The sequence below is a fragment of the Scophthalmus maximus genome, chromosome 2 (assembly GCF_022379125.1).
Source record: "Scophthalmus maximus strain ysfricsl-2021 chromosome 2, ASM2237912v1, whole genome shotgun sequence".
NCBI lineage: Eukaryota > Metazoa > Chordata > Actinopteri > Pleuronectiformes > Scophthalmidae > Scophthalmus > Scophthalmus maximus.
This window is the reverse complement of record NC_061516.1, coordinates 16,043,426-16,066,425: the sequence shown is the minus strand read 5'-3', so window position 1 is coordinate 16,066,425 and position 23,000 is coordinate 16,043,426. Positions and strand designations below refer to the sequence as shown.

At 39.7% G+C, this 23,000-nt stretch overlaps 1 protein-coding gene across 10 annotated transcripts in view; it reads left to right on the top strand.

The window, feature by feature from the left end:
• ryr1a (ryanodine receptor 1a (skeletal)) overlaps positions 1–22,872 on the top strand; it is a 45,694-nt gene extending 22,822 nt beyond the window's left edge. The window contains exons 69-108 of one of the 10 annotated variants that reach the window (XM_047330285.1): positions 4–324; positions 420–660; positions 1,088–1,175; positions 1,270–1,362; positions 1,819–1,833; positions 4,535–4,705; positions 4,840–4,899; positions 5,022–5,156; positions 5,587–5,699; positions 5,786–5,882; positions 5,980–6,089; positions 6,170–6,221; positions 6,325–6,399; positions 8,887–8,986; positions 9,067–9,146; positions 9,260–9,336; positions 9,453–9,526; positions 10,522–10,539; positions 11,646–11,726; positions 11,861–11,949; positions 12,273–12,401; positions 12,478–12,582; positions 14,301–14,306; positions 16,221–16,302; positions 16,406–17,727; positions 17,873–17,955; positions 18,277–18,436; positions 18,542–18,628; positions 18,789–19,061; positions 19,235–19,365; positions 19,508–19,550; positions 19,632–19,765; positions 19,872–19,932; positions 20,051–20,197; positions 20,281–20,415; positions 20,514–20,670; positions 21,594–21,658; positions 21,751–21,851; positions 21,935–21,986; positions 22,101–22,872. In XM_047330285.1, the coding sequence (XP_047186241.1) occupies positions 4–324; positions 420–660; positions 1,088–1,175; positions 1,270–1,362; positions 1,819–1,833; positions 4,535–4,705; positions 4,840–4,899; positions 5,022–5,156; positions 5,587–5,699; positions 5,786–5,882; positions 5,980–6,089; positions 6,170–6,221; positions 6,325–6,399; positions 8,887–8,986; positions 9,067–9,146; positions 9,260–9,336; positions 9,453–9,526; positions 10,522–10,539; positions 11,646–11,726; positions 11,861–11,949; positions 12,273–12,401; positions 12,478–12,582; positions 14,301–14,306; positions 16,221–16,302; positions 16,406–17,727; positions 17,873–17,955; positions 18,277–18,436; positions 18,542–18,628; positions 18,789–19,061; positions 19,235–19,365; positions 19,508–19,550; positions 19,632–19,765; positions 19,872–19,932; positions 20,051–20,197; positions 20,281–20,415; positions 20,514–20,670; positions 21,594–21,658; positions 21,751–21,851; positions 21,935–21,986; positions 22,101–22,196 (5,459 nt within the window). In that variant the 3' untranslated portion in view covers positions 22,197–22,872. Of the gene's footprint in view, positions 1–3; positions 325–419; positions 661–1,087; positions 1,176–1,269; positions 1,363–1,818; positions 1,834–4,534; positions 4,706–4,839; positions 4,900–5,021; positions 5,157–5,586; positions 5,700–5,785; positions 5,883–5,979; positions 6,090–6,169; positions 6,222–6,324; positions 6,418–8,886; positions 8,987–9,066; positions 9,147–9,259; positions 9,337–9,452; positions 9,527–10,521; positions 10,540–11,645; positions 11,727–11,860; positions 11,950–12,272; positions 12,402–12,477; positions 12,583–14,300; positions 14,307–16,220; positions 16,303–16,405; positions 17,728–17,872; positions 17,956–18,276; positions 18,437–18,541; positions 18,629–18,788; positions 19,062–19,234; positions 19,366–19,507; positions 19,551–19,631; positions 19,766–19,871; positions 19,933–20,050; positions 20,198–20,280; positions 20,416–20,513; positions 20,671–21,593; positions 21,659–21,750; positions 21,852–21,934; positions 21,987–22,100 lie in introns of all 10 variants that reach the window. The other 9 variants (XM_035624015.2, XM_047330295.1, XM_047330284.1 and 6 more) reach the window with 9 other exon arrangements.
• Positions 22,873–23,000: the final 128 nt, after the last annotated feature.

Sequence of the window (23,000 nt, the reverse complement as noted above, 5' to 3'; positions counted from 1 at the left end):
AAGTCTTGGGCCTTCCCAATGAGGTCCAGGAACTGTGTCCGGACATTCCAGAGCTGGATGCTCTGCTAAAGGAGATTGGGGACTTGGCAGAGTCTGGGGCTCGTTACACTGAGATGCCCCATGTGATTGAAATCACTTTGCCCATGCTGTGTAACTATCTGCCCCGCTGGTGGGAGAGGGGGTCTGAAAACTTCCCCGAGATGGAGAGCCAGCTCTGCACTGAGGTCACGTCAGAACACCTGAATCAGCTGCTGGGCAGCATCATGAAAATTGTAGTCAACAACTTGGGTATAGACGAGGCCTCCTGGATGAAGAGGTTGGCCGGTGAGCATTGATTTAAGCTGTATCCATGTGTCAATGTGTACCCCTGAGGGAGAGTTTGTAAAAGAGGGATGACAACATTTGTTTTTCTTTTCTAGTGTTTTCACAGCCCATTGTCAGCAGAGCAAAGCAAGAAATGCTCAAGTCCCACTTCATCCCAACAATGGAGAAGCTGAAGAAACGCACTTCAAAGGTGGTGGCTGAAGAGGACCATTTGAGGATGGAGGGGAAATCAGAGGGAGACGAAGAAGACGGTACTATACGGGATGAGTTTGCTGTCCTCTGCAGAGATCTGTATGCCCTCTACCCTCTACTTATTCGCTATGTGGACAACAACAGGTACAGTAAAGTTAAAAACACCAACAAATGAATTAAAGCTGAAATCGATGACTTTTAGGCTAACGCTACCGCTAGTTACGCTACGAGCCAGAAAACAAGTGGGAGCTTCAGTGAACATACTTCTTTTCTTCTCCTCCGTTATCTCCAAAGTGGTTATGACCACTTCCTCAGTAGCTCTGAGGAAAATATAGTCCTTACCTGCGTCTTGCTACTGCACGTCTGTTCGACTGTGACCAAACAATAATACCACCTGAAAGTACTAGGGGCAACATGGTTGTCTGTTGCCTCTTTAATAAAAAACTTGAACTGTGAATTCTGCCCGGTACTGACAGAACAGCCATAGAGAGTGCTTCCATTTTCTAAAATTGTTTATTGATCAAAATTGTTGTGACTTTGAGGAGCCCAAAAGTGATTATCTCGGCTACAGGGCAAGATGGCTGACATGCCCAGACCCAGATGCGGAAGAGCTCTTCCGAATGGTTGGAGAAGTCTTTATTTTTTGGTCCAAATCTCATGTGAGTATGGTCATTTGGCCTCTGAATGTGTGGTAGCCATTTGTCACAACTCACATTAGTTACTATATGTCTCGCATTTCTCTTTCTGCTGTAGAACTTCAAGAGAGAGGAGCAGAACTTTGTGGTGATGAATGAGATCAATAACATGTCATTCCTCACCGCTGACAGCAAGAGCAAAATGAGCAAGGTGAGTGACTGAAAGACAGATCCATTGCTGCTGTTGTAGTGCGAGGTCTCAAATCAGGCAGCTGATAAAAGCTGATGTGTTCCTCTCTTTGTGACTTTATTTTTCTGTCATGATTTATTGTAATTTTATTACTTGTTCATTGATTTAACTCTGTATTACTCTTAAATTAGCTTTAGGAAATGCTTAATATTGTACCACTGACTTGTAATCCACAAAGGTACTTATGCACCATCTTTACCAGGTACAGCATCTGGCAGTTTCAAATTTTTTATTTGTTCTGTTTTTTAATATTTTCATTTACCGGACTTGGTTAAACAAAGCAAAGCCTACTATAGTTAAACTTTTTGGAGGTTTCTTTCTGGAATCTCAACATTGAGAACAAAGCGGCTGTGTTAACTTCATTCTCTCTTTGGTTGTCCCTTGTCCTCTTCTTTTGGGTTGCGGCTGGGTTTCCAGGGCGGGGACTCCGAGGTTAGACTTTGTTCCTGCACGACCGCTGTGCTGACCGCATGGCACCTCACTTTGGGGGAGCTTTTCATCAACCTCTCCAGCACACTGGCACATCTGATCCACATACACTCACAAACGAACATGTTGTACACTTACTCACTCACTCATGCACACACACACACACACACACACACACACACACACACACACACACACACACATGCACACACACACACACACACACACATGCACATGGCATTCAGAGAGACATGACCCGAGATCACTAATTTATTGCCAGTGACAAATGCTTCTTCTGTACATGCAGCTGTGCCTGCAAAGTCATGAATACTTTGCAGTCTGTAATGAGTGGAACAAAACTCGACTGAGAATTTGTCATTGCTATAAATATATCAATATTTATATTCATAGAATATGAATATCCGGGCCAGGATTTTCTTCAAAGCAGCGACAGATGGAGATGGGATCCACTTACACATGCATTGCCATACCCCTCTGCACTTGTACACCGACACACACTCCACACTTCATACAAGGCTACTGATTTATGTCTACACAGACTTGATTAACTGTGATGTACTATATATGCACTATGAGAGACACTCACTTTATTCTAATAAAGGATCATTGGACAAAAGGGCAGTCCCCCATCTGTGGGCCGTTCCCAGTCCTGCCAGTGTGTCACGGGGGGGAGTCTGGAGGCGCTTGATGAAAGTACTCAGCTGTAGAATTGGGCTCATGGCACTGGGCTTTACACCAAGCCCGAGGTGGCAGTGAGAGCACAGTGCCATCATCCTGTCACTGAGTTTGCTCTTTTTTTCTGATCATAGTTGAGTTGAAGTCTTATAGTATGTTGTTTGTAGTTTGGTTTCTTTTCGTTGGAGGTTGGTTGACCTGTAACTTATGTAACGTAGCTTTTTGCCACTAGGGGATGATGTTAGTCTTCTCTGTGCTCTTTCTTCTCTCCTCCCGGGAAATGCCATGGCACATCATGGTTTAGTTTCCTTTTCACTCCCTAGTATCCACACTAACACATGATGTTTAATGTCACAGAAGCAGATGCTTAAGCATTTGTTGGGTTCCCTCCTTAGAACGGGCTCAAAAGGACCATGAACCTAACCATTACATTAATTCACACTTACGATCTAAAATATTCCCCCGCAACGCTTTGCACCCTGTTTCCCCTCCCATAACACACTTGCATCTGGCAGTGAACTGAGGCAGAAGCAGTGGCCGATGCATTGAGTTAGCACATCTGGCAATAAGATTTTTTGTTTTAACTAGAATAGGAGGGTGACAGGCCTGTTGGATTGACTTAATTGTAAAATTCCGACAGTGACACCCCATCAAATACTTTTAGAGAAAAGATTTCCACAAGAAAGTCTGTAATGGACTGTGTGTCTGAATTGTTCTGTGTTCCAGATAACTGACGAACAGACCTAAAATCTAGTTATTGTCTTAACTAGACAAGCAAAGTGTTAACACACTTCAGCCACTATTTACAATATAACTCCAAAATAACTGACTTTGGATTTTTTAAAAGTCAGTGGGTCACAATATGTGTAATATCCGGGTGGTATTGAACATTATCAATATCACTTATCAATACAATCTCCCAGTTCCAAATTTACTTTTGACTTTCTCAGTTTGTTCAGTATCTTTTCACTCGACACTGTTATGTACACTCTTGCGCAAAACAAAATAATATTCATTTAATAGACTAAACATTATCATGTTACAAAATAAATTTACACATTGTATGCTGTCACATATATTTGCACATCTTGGCGGACTCCAGAAAGAGCAAAAGGACAGAACAGGAGATCAGGAGGCGAGCACAGGGATGTATCCCATAGTCAGTTTGTTTTACATTTGGTGTGTGATTTTAACAGCCTGCTACTAATGAGTATAACTTCAAGAGTTTTGTTCTGTAAATTCTTATATTCTAATCACCATTCACCAGGACTTTGACAATTAGAGAGCAACACATCTCGTGGAATGCTGAATGGGTTGTCACTTGGATAAAGTCGGTTTGCTTTTGCATGTTTTGTGAATTCAATTTCAATGATTTACTTTCATATAAGACCCACTCCTCTCAGCTTTCCTTTCCCAAAGCCAGCTACATCCCCACTTTGCCCTCACATTTCCACTATACCCACTACTCACCACCTTGAGCTCAGAGAAACAATGATGATCATATTTTGGGAATCGCAGAATATAGACATTCAGATGTAGGCACTTTTTATCTACATATTGTTTGTCAGTAACAGGTTAATAAAGCATTACCAGCTGGGTAATCCTATAGGTAGAGATCCACTATTATTGGATAATATCACTCATTACTAAAAGTTAGGATGATGTTCAGTAATTCGTATGAAATGAATTATAAGTTCATCATGAGCTGTAATGAATGCCGACTGTGTTGACAAACTTATTTTATATTTACTTTGTGCTATGTACGATAGCATATACATACATATCTATAATCAGTTGCATTTTTGCTCTAGTGGTGTTGCAGCCATTCCGAGCATATATGGGGAAAAAAGTGAAACTCTAATGTGGGCTTATATCCGTAAAATGACTGCCTGGCTTTGAATCAGGGCTGTCCTGTGTTTGATGCAAAGCAGCGTTAACTGCGTTGCTGTACTTCTGACGTTTCATGAGATACTCTGAATGCTCTTCGGTGTATTGTCCCTTTTCTTAGGGCGGAGGCTCAGATACTGAACGCACCAAGAAAAAGAGAAGGGGGGATCGTTATTCTGTGCAGACTTCACTTATTGTGGCTGCCTTGAAAAAGATGCTCCCCATAGGCCTCAACATGTGCTCTCCCGCCGACCAGGAGCTTATCAACTTGGCCAAGATCCGATACTCTTTGGTAGTTTTTCTTTTTCAGACTTTGAATTAGTTTCTGTTAAAAGATTAGTTTCATGTTAAATTCTGTAATGTAACCTTTACCTCCCAAACCATTAGTACCTTAGGAGGACAATGATAAAACTTTTTACTCGACAGAGAGACACTGATGAAGAAGTTAGAGAGTTCCTGCAGCACAACCTTCATCTTCAGGGAAAGGTATAATTCCTGGACTGATTGTCCAATGGTGATTTATTTACATTCAAACAATCAGATTTGTGATTATATACAATCAATTACAATAGATTACAAAAAGCTCTGTATCCCTGTGCTGCGGGAAGGTGGACAACCCATCCATGCGCTGGCAGATGGCCCTGTACAAGGAGATGGCAGGGAAGGCTGAAGATGCTGATGCTCCCTTGAAGGTTGTCAAGAGAGTGCAGGAGGTTTCTGCCGTCCTCTACCACCTGGAAGTGGTGAGTGAAAATAGTCAGCCGCACTAACTCTAGCAGAGGGATACTGTGTCTGCAGCACAGAGCATGAGCTATTATCGCTAACAGAGATGGAAATGGTAAGATAGTATTCGACTCTTGAATTACATTTGAACATCAACCATCATGTGTTTTTGAAAACAGCAAAACGGTGAATATGTAGTTTGGTTGAACGAGAACAATGAGGCACAAATGTTTAAAATAAAACTAAATTATTATGGAGGGAGAGGGTTGTATGTTTTTTTTTTGTTTTTTTTCCATTTGTCTGTATAAAATATGTTGCGGTGCTTGTTATGATTGCTCTGCCGATGTGAACTAGATGTCCCAGTGTGTATAGGCATTTCCTGCCGAACATAACAAGTTACCACAGGCATTCGTTTGCCTACTGTGACGATGTCTACCTCCTCTGGTTTAGACGGAGCATCCGTTTAAATCCAAAAAGATGGTGTGGCACAAACTGTTGTCCAAGCAGAGACGCAGGGCTGTGGTCGCTTGCTTTAGGATGACCCCACTGTACAACATTCCCAGGTACGAAAGCTTCACTTGTGTCCTCATGGGATGTTCACATAATAACTATGGCAGATGTATAAAAATGTAAATTTTTGGTATCACAGGCACAGAGCTTCAAATATGTTCCTCGAAGGATACAAACGCAACTGGCTTCACACTGAGGGTTACTCATTTGAAGACAGGATGATAGATGACTTGTCTGTGAGTGGCAACTTACACCCGTTTCATCTAGAATTGTTTCTTGTTCTTTTTTTCTTGCTCTGCTGATACTCACCATTCCTTTCATTGTGCATCACAGAAAGCAAAGGAGCAAGAGGAAGGAGATGAAGAGGAGGAGAAAGAAACAAAGCCCGATCCCCTTCACCAGCTCATTCTGCATTTCAGTCGTACAGCTCTAACAGAAAAGAGGTTAGATTGGACCTCGCTGATACTGTAAAATAACTCTAAGATTCCTAGTTTACCAATTGTCTTCTCTTCTCCCTTTTCAGTAAACTTGATACAGATCATCTTTATATGGCTTATGCAGATATTATGGCAAAGGTGAGTCATTGCAAAGGTCTTTAATTCTTGAGTTAAGTTTTGATATGCGCATTATGTACTTTGAAACGCTCATATTTTATCATTTGTCTCTTCATTTATTTAGAGTTGCCATATGTGTGAGGAAGAAGAGGGAGGAGAGGAAATGTTGGAAAATGCTGAGGATGAGATGTCCTTTGAGGTGCGACAGTCAGAACTGGTAATGGGCGGCCAGGGGCTAGGGACCAGGAACACAGTGGAGCGGTAGCTCTCGACTCATTGAGTGACCTCATCATCGGAACATTATTTCACAACCACATCTCTGTCTCTCGTCCTTTGTTTTGTCTCAATACCGCTTGTCTTCTCTGTCTGTGCTCTGTCTCGACAGTTTGTATATTGTGCTTCATTTGTTGTTATTTAGAAACGTAAAGATCCAATCCAGATGTTCTTTTACTTCATCAATTAATTTATATATTTTTTTAAATCCCACTACAACCTGAGACAAAATATTGACACGCACCCTGAACATGTCAGTGCACCATCGACCCAGTTCATGACCAACTGGTATTGTTTACTTGTCTTTGTGCCATAAACCTGGATTGGGTCTAATTAGATTATATTAAATTAGTGTAAAATTAACATACAAATTATAATAATGATAATAATCAAAATGCATGACATTAACAATAATTCACTGAAATCAATTATCAACTCAACTTGATGGACAATGCAAACCACTTTGGATGAAGTTATGAATATCCAGCATTGTATAAGAAAAGCTGTAGCTCTGTATTGGTTTCCAGTTACATCATATAGCTCACCACACTGTCTGCTCTAGTTTTCTAGTTTGACCTTGTACAGCTCATAGAATTGGAGTGGGCTGGCAGGGCTTGTAAAATGTTTTTGGAAAGACCAGCAGCTGCCACTGTGCAGACCTTGACTACATTCTTTGTGTCAAGTGTATGCGTTTAGACACTGACCTCATTGATACATACCATGCTGACTTCACTGTTGGAATTAGCTGGAGCTGTTTGTTTAACCATAAACAATCTATGTGCTTTATCAACCCGTATTTTCGTTTAAAACTTAAAAAAAAAAAAAAAAAAATGTGTGCTAAACCATAGCCTGCAGCTGATACTGGAAGTGTTATTGAAGGTCATTCAATTTGAGATCTCTCTTTGCGGAAAATGACTGTGATCGTGATTTAACAAAAGCTCATTGACTGGTGATGTCATTCCTCCCTGTTTATATAAATGTCCCATTTGTCTTGTCTCTCTGTCTCTTTCGCCATTGTTCCATGTAATCTCTCTCACCGTCATAACACCAGTCTTTATTAACTGAATGATACTGATCAATGTTCCCCTCCCCCACTCACATAGCCTACTGACAGACTACAGCGAAAGCCAGTGTAGGACATGCAGCGATAAAAATGTTATATTCACATACACATAGTCAATTCACATGCATCATATGAAGCATAGTCCATAAGCATGTTTCAATAGACAGTCAGGGACATATAAGATAGTGTACATTTTGAGGTCCAACTGTGCGACACATAGTGGGTAGAACATGGTCAGGCATATGTGGGTGGGTGGGAGGGGGGTTGGGTGCGGGAAGGGAGGGAGGGAGGGAGGCTGCGGGTGGGGGTGGGGTTGTTTCAGGGTCAGGATGTGGGATGCTACAAGTTGATTTGTGATGTGGCTGAACAGAGGAATGTCAGATTGTCCTCTGAATTCAGAGATATTCATTTGACAGCATTTTTTTTTTTCCCATTCCCAGTCGGCTCAATACTATAAATAAAGAATTGTGCATTTGCACAGGTAGAGATTATAGGCCTTTTAGGGCCAAAGTAATGTGGTTGTTTTTTTTAATTCACATTCATACTCCAAACCAGTTATTTTAAGCTACTAAGAAATGTTAAAGAAATATCTCCGATACAGAGGAATTGCAGGTTTTGTCCAAAGTATCTTATTTGCGGGTCTGCTGCAATAAAGTGACTTTGGTTAGCTGTATGGTTTACGTGCAACGCCAGCGGGGCTGTTTCCTGTAGTCTAACGCTTGCTCCAGTCAGCAAACGTGAAAAAAGTGGTGTAGCAACTCCATGACTAATAAAGCGGATGTTTTAAATGAACAGTAACAAACCATAATGTATCCAAAGGCGTTGAATCAGGAGCAACTGGGCTTGGTTGTAGATGTCGTCGTCGTCGTTGTAGAAACCTACAAGTCGAGTTGCACTCGATTAAACACCTTTTGATAACTTTGACCTGGATGAATGAGAATCTCCCCAGACAACCCATAATGCAACTGCTTTTTAAAAAGACACTATTACTGTACAAATAATTTATTCTTTTTTTATTAATAGTAATTAATAAAATAAAATAAAAAGTAATTGGTAAGTTCTGTAATGGTAACTCAGAACCTTTGGAATCATTTGAGAAAAAAAGGTAAGTTGTAAGTTGATTAGAAAGTTAGGGACTTGATTGAAAGGAGAATGGCTGTGAAATTGACATTGAGAATGTGAATGGATAGAAAGGACAACATCTTGAACAAACAACTTATTAAAATATATATATTTAAACAGCTGGTTTATTTCTAATTCCGACCAGTCGTCCATTCTATCCATTTCAATTCTCTCTGTGAAATGGAAGTGAATTTTTCCAAATGCTCATAATCTTTGTGTCCACCACAGGAGAAAGAAATGGAGAAACAAAGACTCCTGTACCAGCAGTCCAGACTTCATAATCGCGGTGCTGCAGAGATGGTTCTGCAAATGATCAGTGCCTGCAAAGGTACAGTAGTGTAGCCTCTTCACTGAACACCTGCCTGCACTCTGGTCCACTTTTTAACTTTGTTCTCTTTTATCCTGTAGGTGAGACTGGCCCAATGGTGTCTACAACACTCAAGCTGGGTATCTCTATCCTAAACGGTGGAAACAGTGAGGTTCAACGAGTACGTGTTCTGAAAACAAACCTTTTAGATAATGTAATCTTGAATTTGAAGTTAACTTATAAGTGGCACTTTTTCTGAATTACCTCTCTTGTGTTTTGTTTTGTTTTTGTCAGAAAATGCTTGAGTACCTGAGGGACAAGAAGGATGTGGGCTTCTTTTTGAGTGTCCAAGCATTGATGCAAACATGCAGGTCAGTTAACAATCATTGAATACAATCTTCAACTTTTGAAAAGTATAGTTACTTTGTGTAGGTGTTAACATTGTAAGAATGGCACATCTAAAACATGGGTTTTACGTTCTCTGCAGTGTCTTGGATCTCAATGCTTTTGAGAGGCAGAACAAGGCAGAGGGGCTGGGCATGGTTTCAGAGGAGGGCACTAGTAAGTCTCCATACCTTCTTTTTCTTCAGCATCACTTTTTTTCCTCACCCGTCAGGGTTAGGCCCTTACAGATGCAGCAGAGGAAACAGCACAATGTAGCCGTTGTTTAATATCATCATGTGCTAGATATACACATTGTTGAATGCATTTACATTAACGTACACAATCATCAGTGATGGTCTACAAGTGGCACGCATTTAGTCTGAAAGATGAATCAAGAAGAGAATTGATTTGCTGTGTTAATTCAACAGTTAAAAAATAAGTGAGTCCCAAATGATATGATTCTTTGTTCTACCTCACCTTTAACCTCAGAGGCACAAATAATGATAGTACTCCTGTGAACTGCATGGACCACATTTAACATCATAGTACAGCCCTTTATCCTCTATACCTAGAGAACGACGACCCTGACGACTTTATCCTCTATACCTAGAGGATAAAGTCCTTAAATTAATAAACTATTTTATAGTTTCTTATGACTTAGTGGTACAGCATTTGGTGACAACTGTGCACAATTGCCAATCTTATGCACATCAAATACATATGGTTCTTTGTTTGCAAGAGGTCTGGGTATCTTCACTTGACTCGAGGACTGTATGTGTCCCAAAAATCCCAAATAGATTATTTCTGTGCTTGCTAGATTAGAAACAACGTGTGCCAAAAAGCACGCGGATAAGTAGTTTTCTAACATGAAATATTATTAACACTGTTAAAGAATAAGATTTTTAAATTGAACTTAAATTAGTTCCACATTTTTTCCTTAGTGTGTTTCGTAGTTTGACTTGTTGATCGGGCTTCACCTACTGTTTTACCAACTTTTGTCATCTAATTCTGGAGGTTCATTTGAAATTCTACCTGAATGAATTTGCCATGGAATGTTGTTAATCTCCCCCTCCTCATCTCTTAGTCCTCTACTGTTGTCAACACACTGATCCTCTCTCCCTTCCCCACGATCACTGCCACCTCCCCCTTGTCCCTTCTTTCATGGTCCTCAGAGTTGAACCTAGATCGGGGTAAATCATGTTACTGTCCATCTGCGTCTCTGTTCCTCTTATTACTCGCTCTCGCTCCCCTGTCGCTCTCTCGCTCCATCACATCTTTTTCTAACATTAAACTTCTGCAAAGAGAGGATCGGATGCCTCTGTCCATCTTTCATGTTCCTACCTCACATTTCATATTCATTTAAAAAGGCAAAAGAATTGAATCCTCCTTAAACAGAAAATAAAAGAATATTCTGATATTTTATCCTAATCTCTTAATCTCTGATTAATCAGTCATATGACACACCCGAGTACAAATCTGTTCTAAATACGCACAATTCCTTTCTCTAATTTACTTAATCTCTAATGTACTTAATCAAGCACTGGATTCCCTTCAACTTTTTGATGGACAGTGCCCCGACCTCTCTGACATTTGACTTTGCTGCGATTAGAGCAAAGTTGCTGTGTGCTGCATGGGTCTTTGTCTGTGTGTGTGTGTGTGTGTATTCATTATAGCCGGTGGCGAACTAGTATCTAGTAATATTGCTCATAATGCAGCATACAGCCCATTTTTTGTTGAACGTTTTAAAATGGTGCTCTGATATTATTCACTCAAAAAGAAACCAGTTCACCCCTTAGTCCTGCAATGTTTTAACATGTTTAACATTTTTGTATAACAGTGTTTGTTTTGTTTGTTATTGTCTGCTGAGTTCATACATGTTGTTATAGTCTTTGTCCATAACTGTATATATTCTTCTCTGCAACTTACTTCGTCTTACACTAATTGTATGCATGTGATGCGGAAGCCTCCTGTATGTTATTTGACATTTGACTGTATGTTAAACCATTGTCAGACCAGTCATTTGTATTTATTCAATTAATATAATTCTTACAATTTGTGGTGACTCATTTTTTAATTTATTGTAAAAAAAAAAAAAAAATGAAGAAAAAATGAAATAACAAAGCAATTCTCAGTCACAGGTGGTAACTGAAATGTCTGATAGTAAAATCCATTGAGCAATGATGGTAAGTTAAGAAAAGTGTTATAGTAATTACCAGATAAATCTGTTGTCTGATCTCAACCTGCTTTTAGGATGTCATTTAAAATTTTCATTCGTTTGAATTTTTTTCTTTTTTAGATGAGAAAGTGATGGCAGATGATGAGTTCACCTGTGACCTCTTCCGTTTCTTGCAGCTCCTTTGTGAGGGTCACAATAATGGTGAGAACATCTCATGTTTCAAATGAGGGTAGAATAAAATTCAAACAATAGTGCAGTACTATATATAAGTAAAGGCCATTAAAGCAAACACTGTCCAATGTTGCTACTTTTCAAAACGAGCTGTTTTGCTGCAGATTTCCAGAATTATTTGCGGACGCAGACGGGCAGCACAACCACCATCAACGTCATCATCTGTACCGTAGATTACCTCCTCCGACTCCAGGTGCTGCATGCGAGTGATTTCACTTTTACGAGTGAAATCGATACAGATTAAATTGAAAAGTTTGAAAGGCCATTTTGAGGATTATTTTGTCGCAAGAACAACATTTATAGTTTGTTGATTGAATGTAAAAAACTTTGTTTTGTCGTTTCCAAAGACTTTATTTGGTGGGTCAAAAAAGTCATAATATTTTGTAGGTTTGTATGTGAATTAAGAAGGGATTTATATGGCAAATAAGACATGTTACTTTAGATTGTTCATACAAATTATTTTTATTGTAAGTATTGAAATTGATTTACCTCTCATTCTTGTTTTTTTAAATCAAGGAGTCTATCAGTGATTTCTACTGGTATTACTCTGGGAAGGACGTGATTGATGAACCCGGCAAAAAGAATTTCTCCAAAGCAATGACAGTTGCAAAACAGATTTTCAACAGTCTTACTGAATATATACAGGTACAATTGTAACGAATCAGGAATTCACATTAGCTGCTTGTTTATTGTGCATGTAACACACAGTTTCTCTCCTCAGGGCCCTTGCACTGGCAACCAGCAGTCCCTGGCCCACAGCAGGCTGTGGGACGCTATTGTCGGGTTCCTCCATGTCTTTGCCCACATGATGATGAAGCTGGCACAGGTACGCACAAACCGATCACTTGATTACATCTTGCAAGTAAAAATAATGATTTGCTGTAGACGTGTAAAATTAAAGGAAACACAAACTCAGTGTTGCTTTTCTGCAACTTCACGTCTAGACTGAGGTTCTAGACCTTAAATCTACACTTACATTGTCAATATTGACAGTATAAATCTGTTGCACACCTTTGAATTAATTAATGGCATATTTTATTGTCAGTGACCATAACAGACATTTGTGATAACTGAAGCGAAGTGTTACCCCAGTTATTTGCTGGTGCTCATCCTCTGTTTCCTTTTAGCTCTTTGTAGTTATGAGCACTTAATCTTTAAGTTTACAAAATCATGCCATCATTGCAACGCCTTCAGGAATATCTTTCTGATGAATTCATTGGACAGTAAAAACAATACATACATACATACATGTGCATGAATTAAAACAGTTCTGTCACAATCCTAATAGGAAACTTGCTTGCAAACCTTTATGGAACAGGTGGCCGGTATATACTGCATACAGTACGCTTGAATAATACATTTAGAGAGTAAAGTCACTTTGGATTTCTATACACAATTTATTTGTACTGTACCTAATGTATGGACTGGTGTCAAAGTGGTTCTTCCCATTCACATGGATTTAGGACGGTTGCCTCTTTCACAGAACAACTTTTGACTTATCGCAAGTTGGAAGGTCACGTGTAAAAAGATAAACTGAATAATGGTCCACTCCCATTTAGCTGCTTCAGTTTCAGGGTCCTGGTGTTGTGCATGTTGACCCACTGTCACACTGTCGCGTGTGAGTTGGTCACTTGAACTGAAGAGAGCCATCATTGATGTTATCAGGGATGCCTGTGCTCTTCCCTCTACAAGTCAAAATGTCTGGTCCAAAAAAAAATCAACCTTATCCAGTTGGTTCGGAACCATTTACTTTTTGTGGATAACCAAATATACAATTGATTATGAAAATCTAAAATGCACTTAAAGTTCATTGAACTGTCAAACAAACCGACCCGATGGAAAGTGTGGAATCACATTGACATCAGACTACATGGTGCAGCTCCTCTGCTACAAATGAAAGGTGAAAATACTTTGAGAGAAATCACAGGACTTTTCAACTCTATACAGTGCGGACATCCTCTGTGGATGACCGAGGCTAACGGAACACCTTTATTATTAGTAAAGTGTTTGCATGTATAACCCTTTAATTATACAGTCGAGTTCAAACTCAGAGCCAAGTCCCCAGCTCCGCACATGCTAACCTTTGATGCACTTAACACAGAATTACTTTTCCCGTGCGCTGCCCTTTTGACCTGATATTTCCGCCAGTTATTGGCTGTTCTGTTTTGCAGTAATCATACTTGTAAATAAATGTACATAGGTGAACAGGGGATATCTTAAATGTGTAATTCCGAAAAGGAAACTCTAATCATTGGACAGTATGTGAAAAAAGTGATATATTTTTGAGGGCTCTTGGCGGTCAAGCAGGGCTCTGACAGTTTGGTAATTTTCTGAGCTGGAAATTTGCTTGACCTTGCGCTTTTGAGTTAAAACATTGCCCTTAGTGCATAAATCTTTACTAGGCCAGATATCGTTTTACTGTAAAATAAAAGAAAGGTATTTTTCATACACAATTTATATTTGAAAATGTAAGAATGCTTTTAACTGTGTAACAACTGAATAATTTATTCATTATTCAAACTGTCTTCCACATGGTCAATGCAGGGTAAAGTATGTATCCATTTTTATTTATCTATTGATGTGACATTGTGTTTACTAGTATGTACTTTATTCAGTTTTGGTTTCCCTTATCAGGTTGCTTTATACCCACCTGCTTTCAAACATGGACCCGATTTGAAGGCTCTTCGTTAATTATGGCTTTATATGATCTAGAAGAAGCTGATTTGATTTGAAGTTTGCTGTATGCCTTCACTGTGTCTTAATTGTTTTTAATTCTGGCTTTAACTGCCATATCAAAATCAAAACAGAAAGCAGTGTACAGGTGTATTGCCTTTCAGTGTTGTCCAGCAGAGGGCATGAGATGCAAAGAAGCTTGTTTTTGGTTTAAAACAGAAATGCATTGTCAGTTAGAGTGAATCTTTGCCAAGAGAATATCAGAGGGAACCGACTGCCCTGAGTTAACATTGTCATTTGGTGAATCAGTTGGCTCACAGTCAGATTCTCAGAATTCTCCATCTTCATTAAAAACATAACGCGATAGAAACAATAGTTAGCTGATGAGTCAATCATAAGCACAGAGCTATTAAGCTTCTGTGCAGTCCTTGCAGGCTAGTTTTGACAGTTTAGACTAGCAATAGACTGAATGTACCACTGAACCGACGACAGTCAGTGTCATCCCACACAAAAATTGGGAAAACTTTTTCATATTTAAACTAAACCTTTTATGTACCACACAGGTTGTTAAACTACATATATGACCTTTTAAAATACATTTTGGAATGTTTTCTTACTGAAATGACTTCCAAAAATATTGGTTTACCATTTTAGTTGATCGTGGTATTTATCGTATTTTTTATTCAAGGAGTAGATTGGTATTTTTTATAAATGCAGGTAAGGTTCCAATTGTGTCTCATAATTCAGACAGAAATAAGAAAATAATTGATTCAAACCTTTCCCCACTCTGCTGTTACACAGTGATGTTGGTATTTCCCAATGCACAACCAAATTGCAGTATACTTATAATTCTAATGAGGGAACAAAATGTACAAATTCATATTCACGTCATTATTTGCTGAATGTGTGAATTCATGACAGAGAAGCAGGTGATTACAAAACATCCTGAGAGGGAGGCTGACTCTTAACCTCCGCTGCTGGAGTATACACTTTAATATGGGACTATTTGGTGTTCGAACATACATTTTAATGTGACATCCACATTTAACAGGGGTCATGATTCTGTTGCCATTGTCATTCACTAACAATTAACCCAAAGGAGTATGCTGTCCATTTGTAGTGTGTTGCTTTGTGGCTTCAGTGTTTCTTTGTCTATAACACTATTTTAGCAATAATATAAATATTTGTATATTATATATAAATATATATATAATATACATCTTCCAACTGAAATGATGTTGCAGTTGATAGCCATCCACAGCATATTTAGGGTATACATGTCCAAACACAAACTACATAAAGAAAATAAGATCATTGGACTGGCAGCAACAACTATGTGCAGATGTGACCTGCATTGGTGGGTTGTTATATTCCAAGATGTCTGTTGTTTGTCACAATAGCTTCAACTATTTAATGTAACACTCACTGTCCAGATGATTTAACCAGTATTCAGCTAAGACTCACCCACATGCGTTAAACCAGCATTTATGTGAAGCCGTGAGAGATTGGTTTAGTTCACATTTTGACATTAAGGTTTCGTCAAGCATTTTTAAGCTGACAAATTCTCTCAGCATTAGGGTTTGGTTAATTAACTTCTCTTATCATAACAAGTATTTGAGTTACTGTGTTATAATACTTTTGTGTGACAACTCTTGACAATTTACACTTGTGTTTTCACTTCACCAATGACTATTGCATCTCTATAAATCTATGCGAACCCCTAATATTTGAAAAAGACATGAAGCCTATTGTTATTACTGTAAGATCTTGTGCATCTCTTTATGGTCACAGGACTCCAGCCAGATTGGTTTGCTGAAGGAGCTTCTTGATCTACAGAAAGACATGGTTGTTATGTTGCTCTCACTGTTAGAGGGTAAAAATCTTATATTTGTTTTTGTGTGTGTTTTTGTCGTGCTCAGCAGTTTTAATCTTGACCTGTTCAAACCTCTGTTTGAGTTTTACTCTGTATTATTCAGGAAACGTGGTAAACGGTACAATCGCCCGGCAGATGGTAGACATGTTGGTAGAGTCCTCCAGCAACGTGGAGATGATCCTCAAGTTCTTCGACATGTTTCTAAAACTGAAAGACATTGTTGCTTCGGATGCTTTCCGCGATTACGTCACCGACCCTCGCGGACTGATCTCCAAGAAGGACTTCCAGAAAGCCATGGACAGTCAGAAACAGTACTCCACCACTGAGATCCAGTTCCTTTTGTCCTGCTCGGAGGCAGATGAGAATGACATGATCAACTATGAGGAGTTTGCCAGTCGCTTCCAGGAACCTGCCAAAGACATCGGCTTCAACATTGCAGTCCTGCTCACCAACCTGTCGGAGCATGTCCCCCATGACACCAGGCTGAAGAACTTCCTTGAGCAGGCAGAGAGTGTGCAAAACTACTTCCGCCCCTTCCTAGGCCGCATCGAAATAATGGGCGCCAGCAGAAAGATCGAGCGCATCTACTTTGAAATCACCGAAGTTAACCGCAAACAGTGGGAGATGCCCCAAGTCAGAGAGTCCAAACGACAGTTCATCTTTGATGTTGTCAATGAGGGCGGTGAATCGGAGAAGATGGAGATGTTTGTCAACTTCTGTGAGGACACCATCTTTGAGATGAACATAGCCTCTCAGATTTCAGAGCAAGTTGAAGAGGAAAAGGGAGAGGACGATGATGAAGGAGATGAAGGTGTTGGTGAGGCAGGGCCAGGAGGGGAAGCGAGCGGAGGAGGAGATGAGGATAGTAACGGAGAGGAACCACTGCCGGAATCCAGCTCCGCCTTCGCAGACTTCATAAACAGCATGTTGAGCTTCTTCAGCATTTTCACCTTCCGTAACCTTCGCAGACAATATCGCAGAGTGAGGAAGATGACCATCAAGGAGATCATTGTGGCTTTGTCCACCTTTTTCTGGACCATCCTAATGAGCATACTACACTTCATTTACAACATTTGCAAAGGCTTCTTTATGATCATCTGGCAAACTTTGTTTGGAGGTGGCCTAGTGGAGGGGGCGAAGAATATCACGGTGACTGAGATTTTAGCAAGCATGCCAGATCCCACACAGGACGATGTGCATGGAGACGGACCAGGGGAGTCGAGGACAGGGGAAGAACAAGAGACTGGAGGGTTGACAGACACTGGAGAAACAGGCAGCGGAGAGGAGGAAGAGGAGGATACCCAGGAAAAGGAGGGTGGGAGGATACCGGGTATCGATGCTCCAGGTGGACTTGGAGACATGGGTGTAGAGGCAACTGTCGAACCTCCAACTCCTGAAGGAACTCCCATAACAAAGAGGAAAATGGTGAGTTTTTTGCACCCTAAATAAAACTCTTACTATTAGTTGGTATCCCTGCAGTTCCAGTTCAAGGTTAGAAATACAGTTTTAAATTTACATTACTTTGTGTATTGACATCTGCTGACTATTGTCTGTTTTTGTGTCGTTACAGCCACCAGAAGATACTGATGCCAGCCAGAAACCACCAGAACCTGTTCCTGTGGAGGAGCCTCCTCCAGAGCCAGAAAAGGCAGAGTAAGGAATAAGATGATTTTGCATCTACATTAATATGCACTCGACGTAGCTCCTCTCTGTGATTGCAGATTAAAGACTAGCCTTTTCCATGCAGCAATGAATGGTGCTAACTGCCATAATACTGCACCACCAACATTACTACCAGTCTATAATCTACAATACCCATGGAGTTTTACAATACAGTAAAGAATTGAGCTTCTCTGTAGGGGATGTTAAGTTACAGCACTTACTGTGATCATGATGCACATTAGTGCATCATGATCACAGTGGAATGAAATAAAAACAAATAATAATAATAACCCTACTATGTTTGGTTTTCAGTGTTGAAACTGGAGAGAAAGCGGAGAAAGAATCCCAGAGCAAAGAGAAAGAACAGCCAGAGGAACCAAAGAAATCTGCAGCAAAAAAAGAAAAGAAGCCGAAGAGGACAGGAGGTTTTCAAATCTGGACGGAGCTGGAAACCCAAAGAAATAAATTCATGGTAACACAGCTGCTCGTATTCGTGTCGCAATTGTCATTGTTGCTTGCATAATTTCAGTGTAACTCACCACTTCTTGGTTGAAAAATATGAATCTCTATATTGTAGAACTACCTCTCCAGAAACTTCTACAACTTGCGGTTTTTGGCTCTGTTCCTTGCATTTGCCCTGAACTTCATTCTGCTGTTCTACAAGGTAAAAGATAATTTCATGTTGTTCTCAATACAGTCTTCAGTTATGTGCTTGCATCAAAAGAAACACCAGTGCAGACTGTGTTCGAGCTGTCTGAGATTGAGTCGAAGAAAGTTCCACTGTACCGAGCTGACTGTTCTCTACACTGTTCTGTTCTGTGCAGGTGTCTGAAGTCCCACCTGAGGCCGAGGAAATGGAAGGATCTGGACTGTCAGAGGGAAGCGGGCTGTTCGAGGGCTCCGGATTGTTTGAAGGTTCGGCGGAAGAAGCTGAGGGATCTGGGATGAATGAAGGGGGAGACGAGGACGAGGAAGACGTGCCGGTTTATTTCTATTTAGAGGAGAGCACAGGCTACATGCAGCCAACGCTGTCCTTCATTGCCATGTTGCACACAGTCATCTCATTCATCTGCATCATCGGCTACAACTGCCTCAAGGTATGATGAGTAGGAATAAGGGTGGATTGGTGTCTGTCAAGTTTTGATTCAATTTCCAAAAAATAAACTGTTTACAAAGTGTGAACCATGTTCTGTCTCTTAGCAGAGATTGATCCTGAATCGGTTGAACTTGCGCACCTCAATTGTACCGTATTTATAATTGTTTTTGTCAGATTCCACTTGTGATCTTTAAACGTGAGAAAGAACTTGCAAGAAAGCTGGAGTTTGACGGCCTCTACATCACGGAGCAGCCTGAAGATGAGGACATCAAGGGCCAGTGGGACCGACTGGTCCTCAATACACCGTATGTGGGAAAAGGAATCACTCCTAACAGATGCTTCGTAACATTGTCAACATTTAGTAGGATCACAAGAAATTGACATCCAGTAGCAACAGGATTTGTTTCTCAATTGAATTCATGAATTGTTGTCCCTTCTGTTCCACAGCTCTTTCCCAAACAACTATTGGGATAAATTTGTCAAGCGAAAGGTGGGTTGGTTTTTTGGGGGGGGGTTTTGAAATGGGCTCTGTTGAGCGTGTGTTTATGTGTAATAAAATGTCTGCGTCCAGGTTCTGGATAAGTACGGAGACATTTATGGAAGAGAAAGAATCGCTGAACTGCTGGGCGTGGACTTAGCCTCCCTGGATGTGAGTCAACAACATGAGAAGAAACAGGAGGAACCAGACAACTCGGTGTTTGCCTGGTATGGTACAATGAAGAAGTGCAGTGAGACACATTGGACATGGCTTCCTCTTCAAAACTGAAGCCAATAATTTCAAATGTTAATCAACCAATACTGTATTTTTTAGGGCAACCTCCATTGACATCAAGTACCAGATCTGGAAATTTGGTGTTGTGTTCACAGACGGTGTAAGCAAAACCATATTTACTGCTATAATATACCATACCGTACTGTACTGCACTATACTGTGTAAACACAACCTTGCCTCTGTGAAGTGAAAGAACCTTCCTTGTTATCTCTTTGTAGACTTTCCTTTACCTCTGTTGGTACCTGATAATGTCTCTGCTCGGACATTACAACAACTTCTTCTACGCCTGCCACTTGCTGGATATCGCCATGGGTGTGAAGACTCTACGCACTATCCTGTCCTCAGTCACACACAATGGCAAACAGGCAAGTGCAGAAAAAATTCAGTAGTGTTCCTTTTTGTTTGGGTCTGAGTGTTACTAACTGTGCATCCCTCTTGTTTCTGCCAGCTCATGATGACGGTCGGCTTGTTGGCCGTGGTGGTTTACCTCTACACTGTTGTTGCCTTCAATTTCTTCCGCAAGTTCTACAACAAGAGTGAGGATGAAGATGAGCCAGATATGAAATGTGATGACATGATGACTGTAAGTCTTTTTTTTTTTTCGATCCTTTGATTATATTTTTTTGCTACATTCATGCCGGCACCACTTCCCAAATGATGTGCATCTTCTTTGCTTTACAGTGTTACTTGTTCCACATGTATGTGGGTGTGCGTGCTGGTGGAGGCATTGGAGATGAGATTGAGGATCCTGCTGGAGATGAATACGAGCTCTATCGAGTGGTCTTTGATATAACTTTCTTCTTCTTCGTCATTGTCATCCTGCTGGCTATTATTCAAGGTAAAGACAACGCTAGCCTGGGAAACACTTTTCCAAATGTCCTCTCATTGGAAAACAAAACGGAAGCCCCGAGAGGCACTTGGAGAAAAAATGTTGTGATAGTTTTTCTAAGCTATTTTTTTCATCTGGGAAAACTTGCTGTGAGTCGCAAGTTATTATTTTTTTAATTGTATTTATTGTTTATTGTTATACTCATTTTGGCCACAAGAGAATGCACAATTTCCAGATTTTAAACCAGACTAAAAGTATTCACTTTTTCTTCCAGGTATTTTTTTATTTCTCTTCATGCAACATTAGTAATGCCATGGTGAAAGCTTTCTTTATTTTAATTTTGTAGCCGACAGAAAAGCCAGATCAAATGATAAAATTCAAATACGGCGATGAAAGTTAAGTCTGTTCTGTGTTTGACCTGTTCATCCAACGCAGCCTCCTCATTGTTCAGACTTTGTCGCTCGCTTTACTATCTCACCTGTATTTCCTAAAGCCAGAAAGCTTTCAGAAATTAAAAAACATTTCCCTCCAAAATTAAAACATGACTGCAATCTTACATATCTTTTGGAAGAAAACATAAATGGTTTTAGTTGTTTCGTATGGAGTGGTGGTGATCTTTATGCTCTTGTGGCCAAAATAAATATTACAACGAACACTTCCTGTCAAAAAAAGGACTTTCTTCTCCAGACTTTGACTGGTGATTATTTTTCACCTGTTTACATGGATGTAAATAAAACAAAAAATATTAAATGATCCTAGCCCACAAAAAAAACATGCTTGTCAGGGCTTTCATAGTACCTTCATTGGAGAGAACTCAAGGAAGAGTAAAAATAATTATACTCACTTGAATCTCTTGTAGGAAAGGGAATTTAAGGTGTTGACACACAGTTAATAAACACCTCCATTGATAATGTTACTGTCCAATACTGTAGGTCTGATCATTGATGCCTTTGGAGAACTGAGAGACCAACAGGAGCAGGTCAAGGAAGACATGGAGGTAAAACAACACTTTCATTTTAAGTGAGACATTTTCACCTCATGCCTGCTCAACATGGCTTCATATCTCATCACCACGTGTTTTGTGTGCAGACAAAATGCTTCATATGTGGAATTGGAAGTGACTACTTTGACACAACACCACATGGATTTGAGACTCACACTTTGGATGAACACAACCTGGCCAATTACATGTGAGTAACTTGCCTTGTGCTACATTGTGTGTGAATTTGTGTAAGTATGTACAAATGAGAAAATATGAACATGTCCTTTTCAGGTTCTTCTTAATGTACCTTATCAACAAAGATGAGACAGAGCACACTGGACAGGTCAGTCAGAATAATTTTCCTACATTATTATTGATTATTATTGTATTTTATTGTCAGGGTTGTCTCATGTGAGTGCCCTTCTTTGAGTTCTTGTTCTTATATCCTCTGTTTTAGGAGTCGTATGTGTGGAAGATGTACCAGGAGCGTTGCTGGGACTTCTTCCCTGCTGGGGACTGTTTCAGAAAACAATATGAAGATCAACTTTCCTAGTCGACAAGTACTCCACACATGCAGAGGGAAAATGAAAACTATTTGAGCTCACCTGCTACTTGTGCTCATCATTCCTGACAAAAACCCACAACAAAGTGATTCAGTCAGAATACGAAAACGTCAACGATTAGCAGCATGAACGTTACTAGAAACTGTGCGTCCTTCAAGTGTTATTGTACAAACCTGTCCACCAAGAAAGATGCTTTTTATATGCAAAGGAAATTTACGCCAGTTTTTTTTAAAGTGTTGACATTTTAAAGTACACTGTAGTTTATTTAATCTTATCCTTTATCCTTAACGTGGCATACAAATGTTGCCTTAAAAGCTTCAGTTTATTATGAGAATGTGATGAAATGTCAATTGCATAAATCAGCACATACAGTACGTTACATGATGTAGTATCTTTAACTTTGAAGTAGGCTTTGTCTTTATATATAAACAATAGTTTTAATCAAATTCATTATGTATGTACTTTGCGATTATTGTCACTTTCACTTTAGTATACAGTATTTATTTATTTCTCAATTAGTGTTTTTTGTTCTCCATTTAGGGTTTGTCGGATTATGAAGCTTATATCTTTGATTTTAAATTATTTTATTTATTGTTTATCATGACAACTTAAAGTCTGTGATGATAATATAAATTATGTGTATATTAAAAAAAACTTCTGTAATGACCTAACTGTCTTTTCATGACTGCTGTGAAAGTGGAAGGTAAATTATTTTCTCTGACTCTGCGTATATAAAACTGAGTTAATATTAAGAGAAATGCTTAAAAATAGAGTTGAATCGTGTTCCTCAGCCC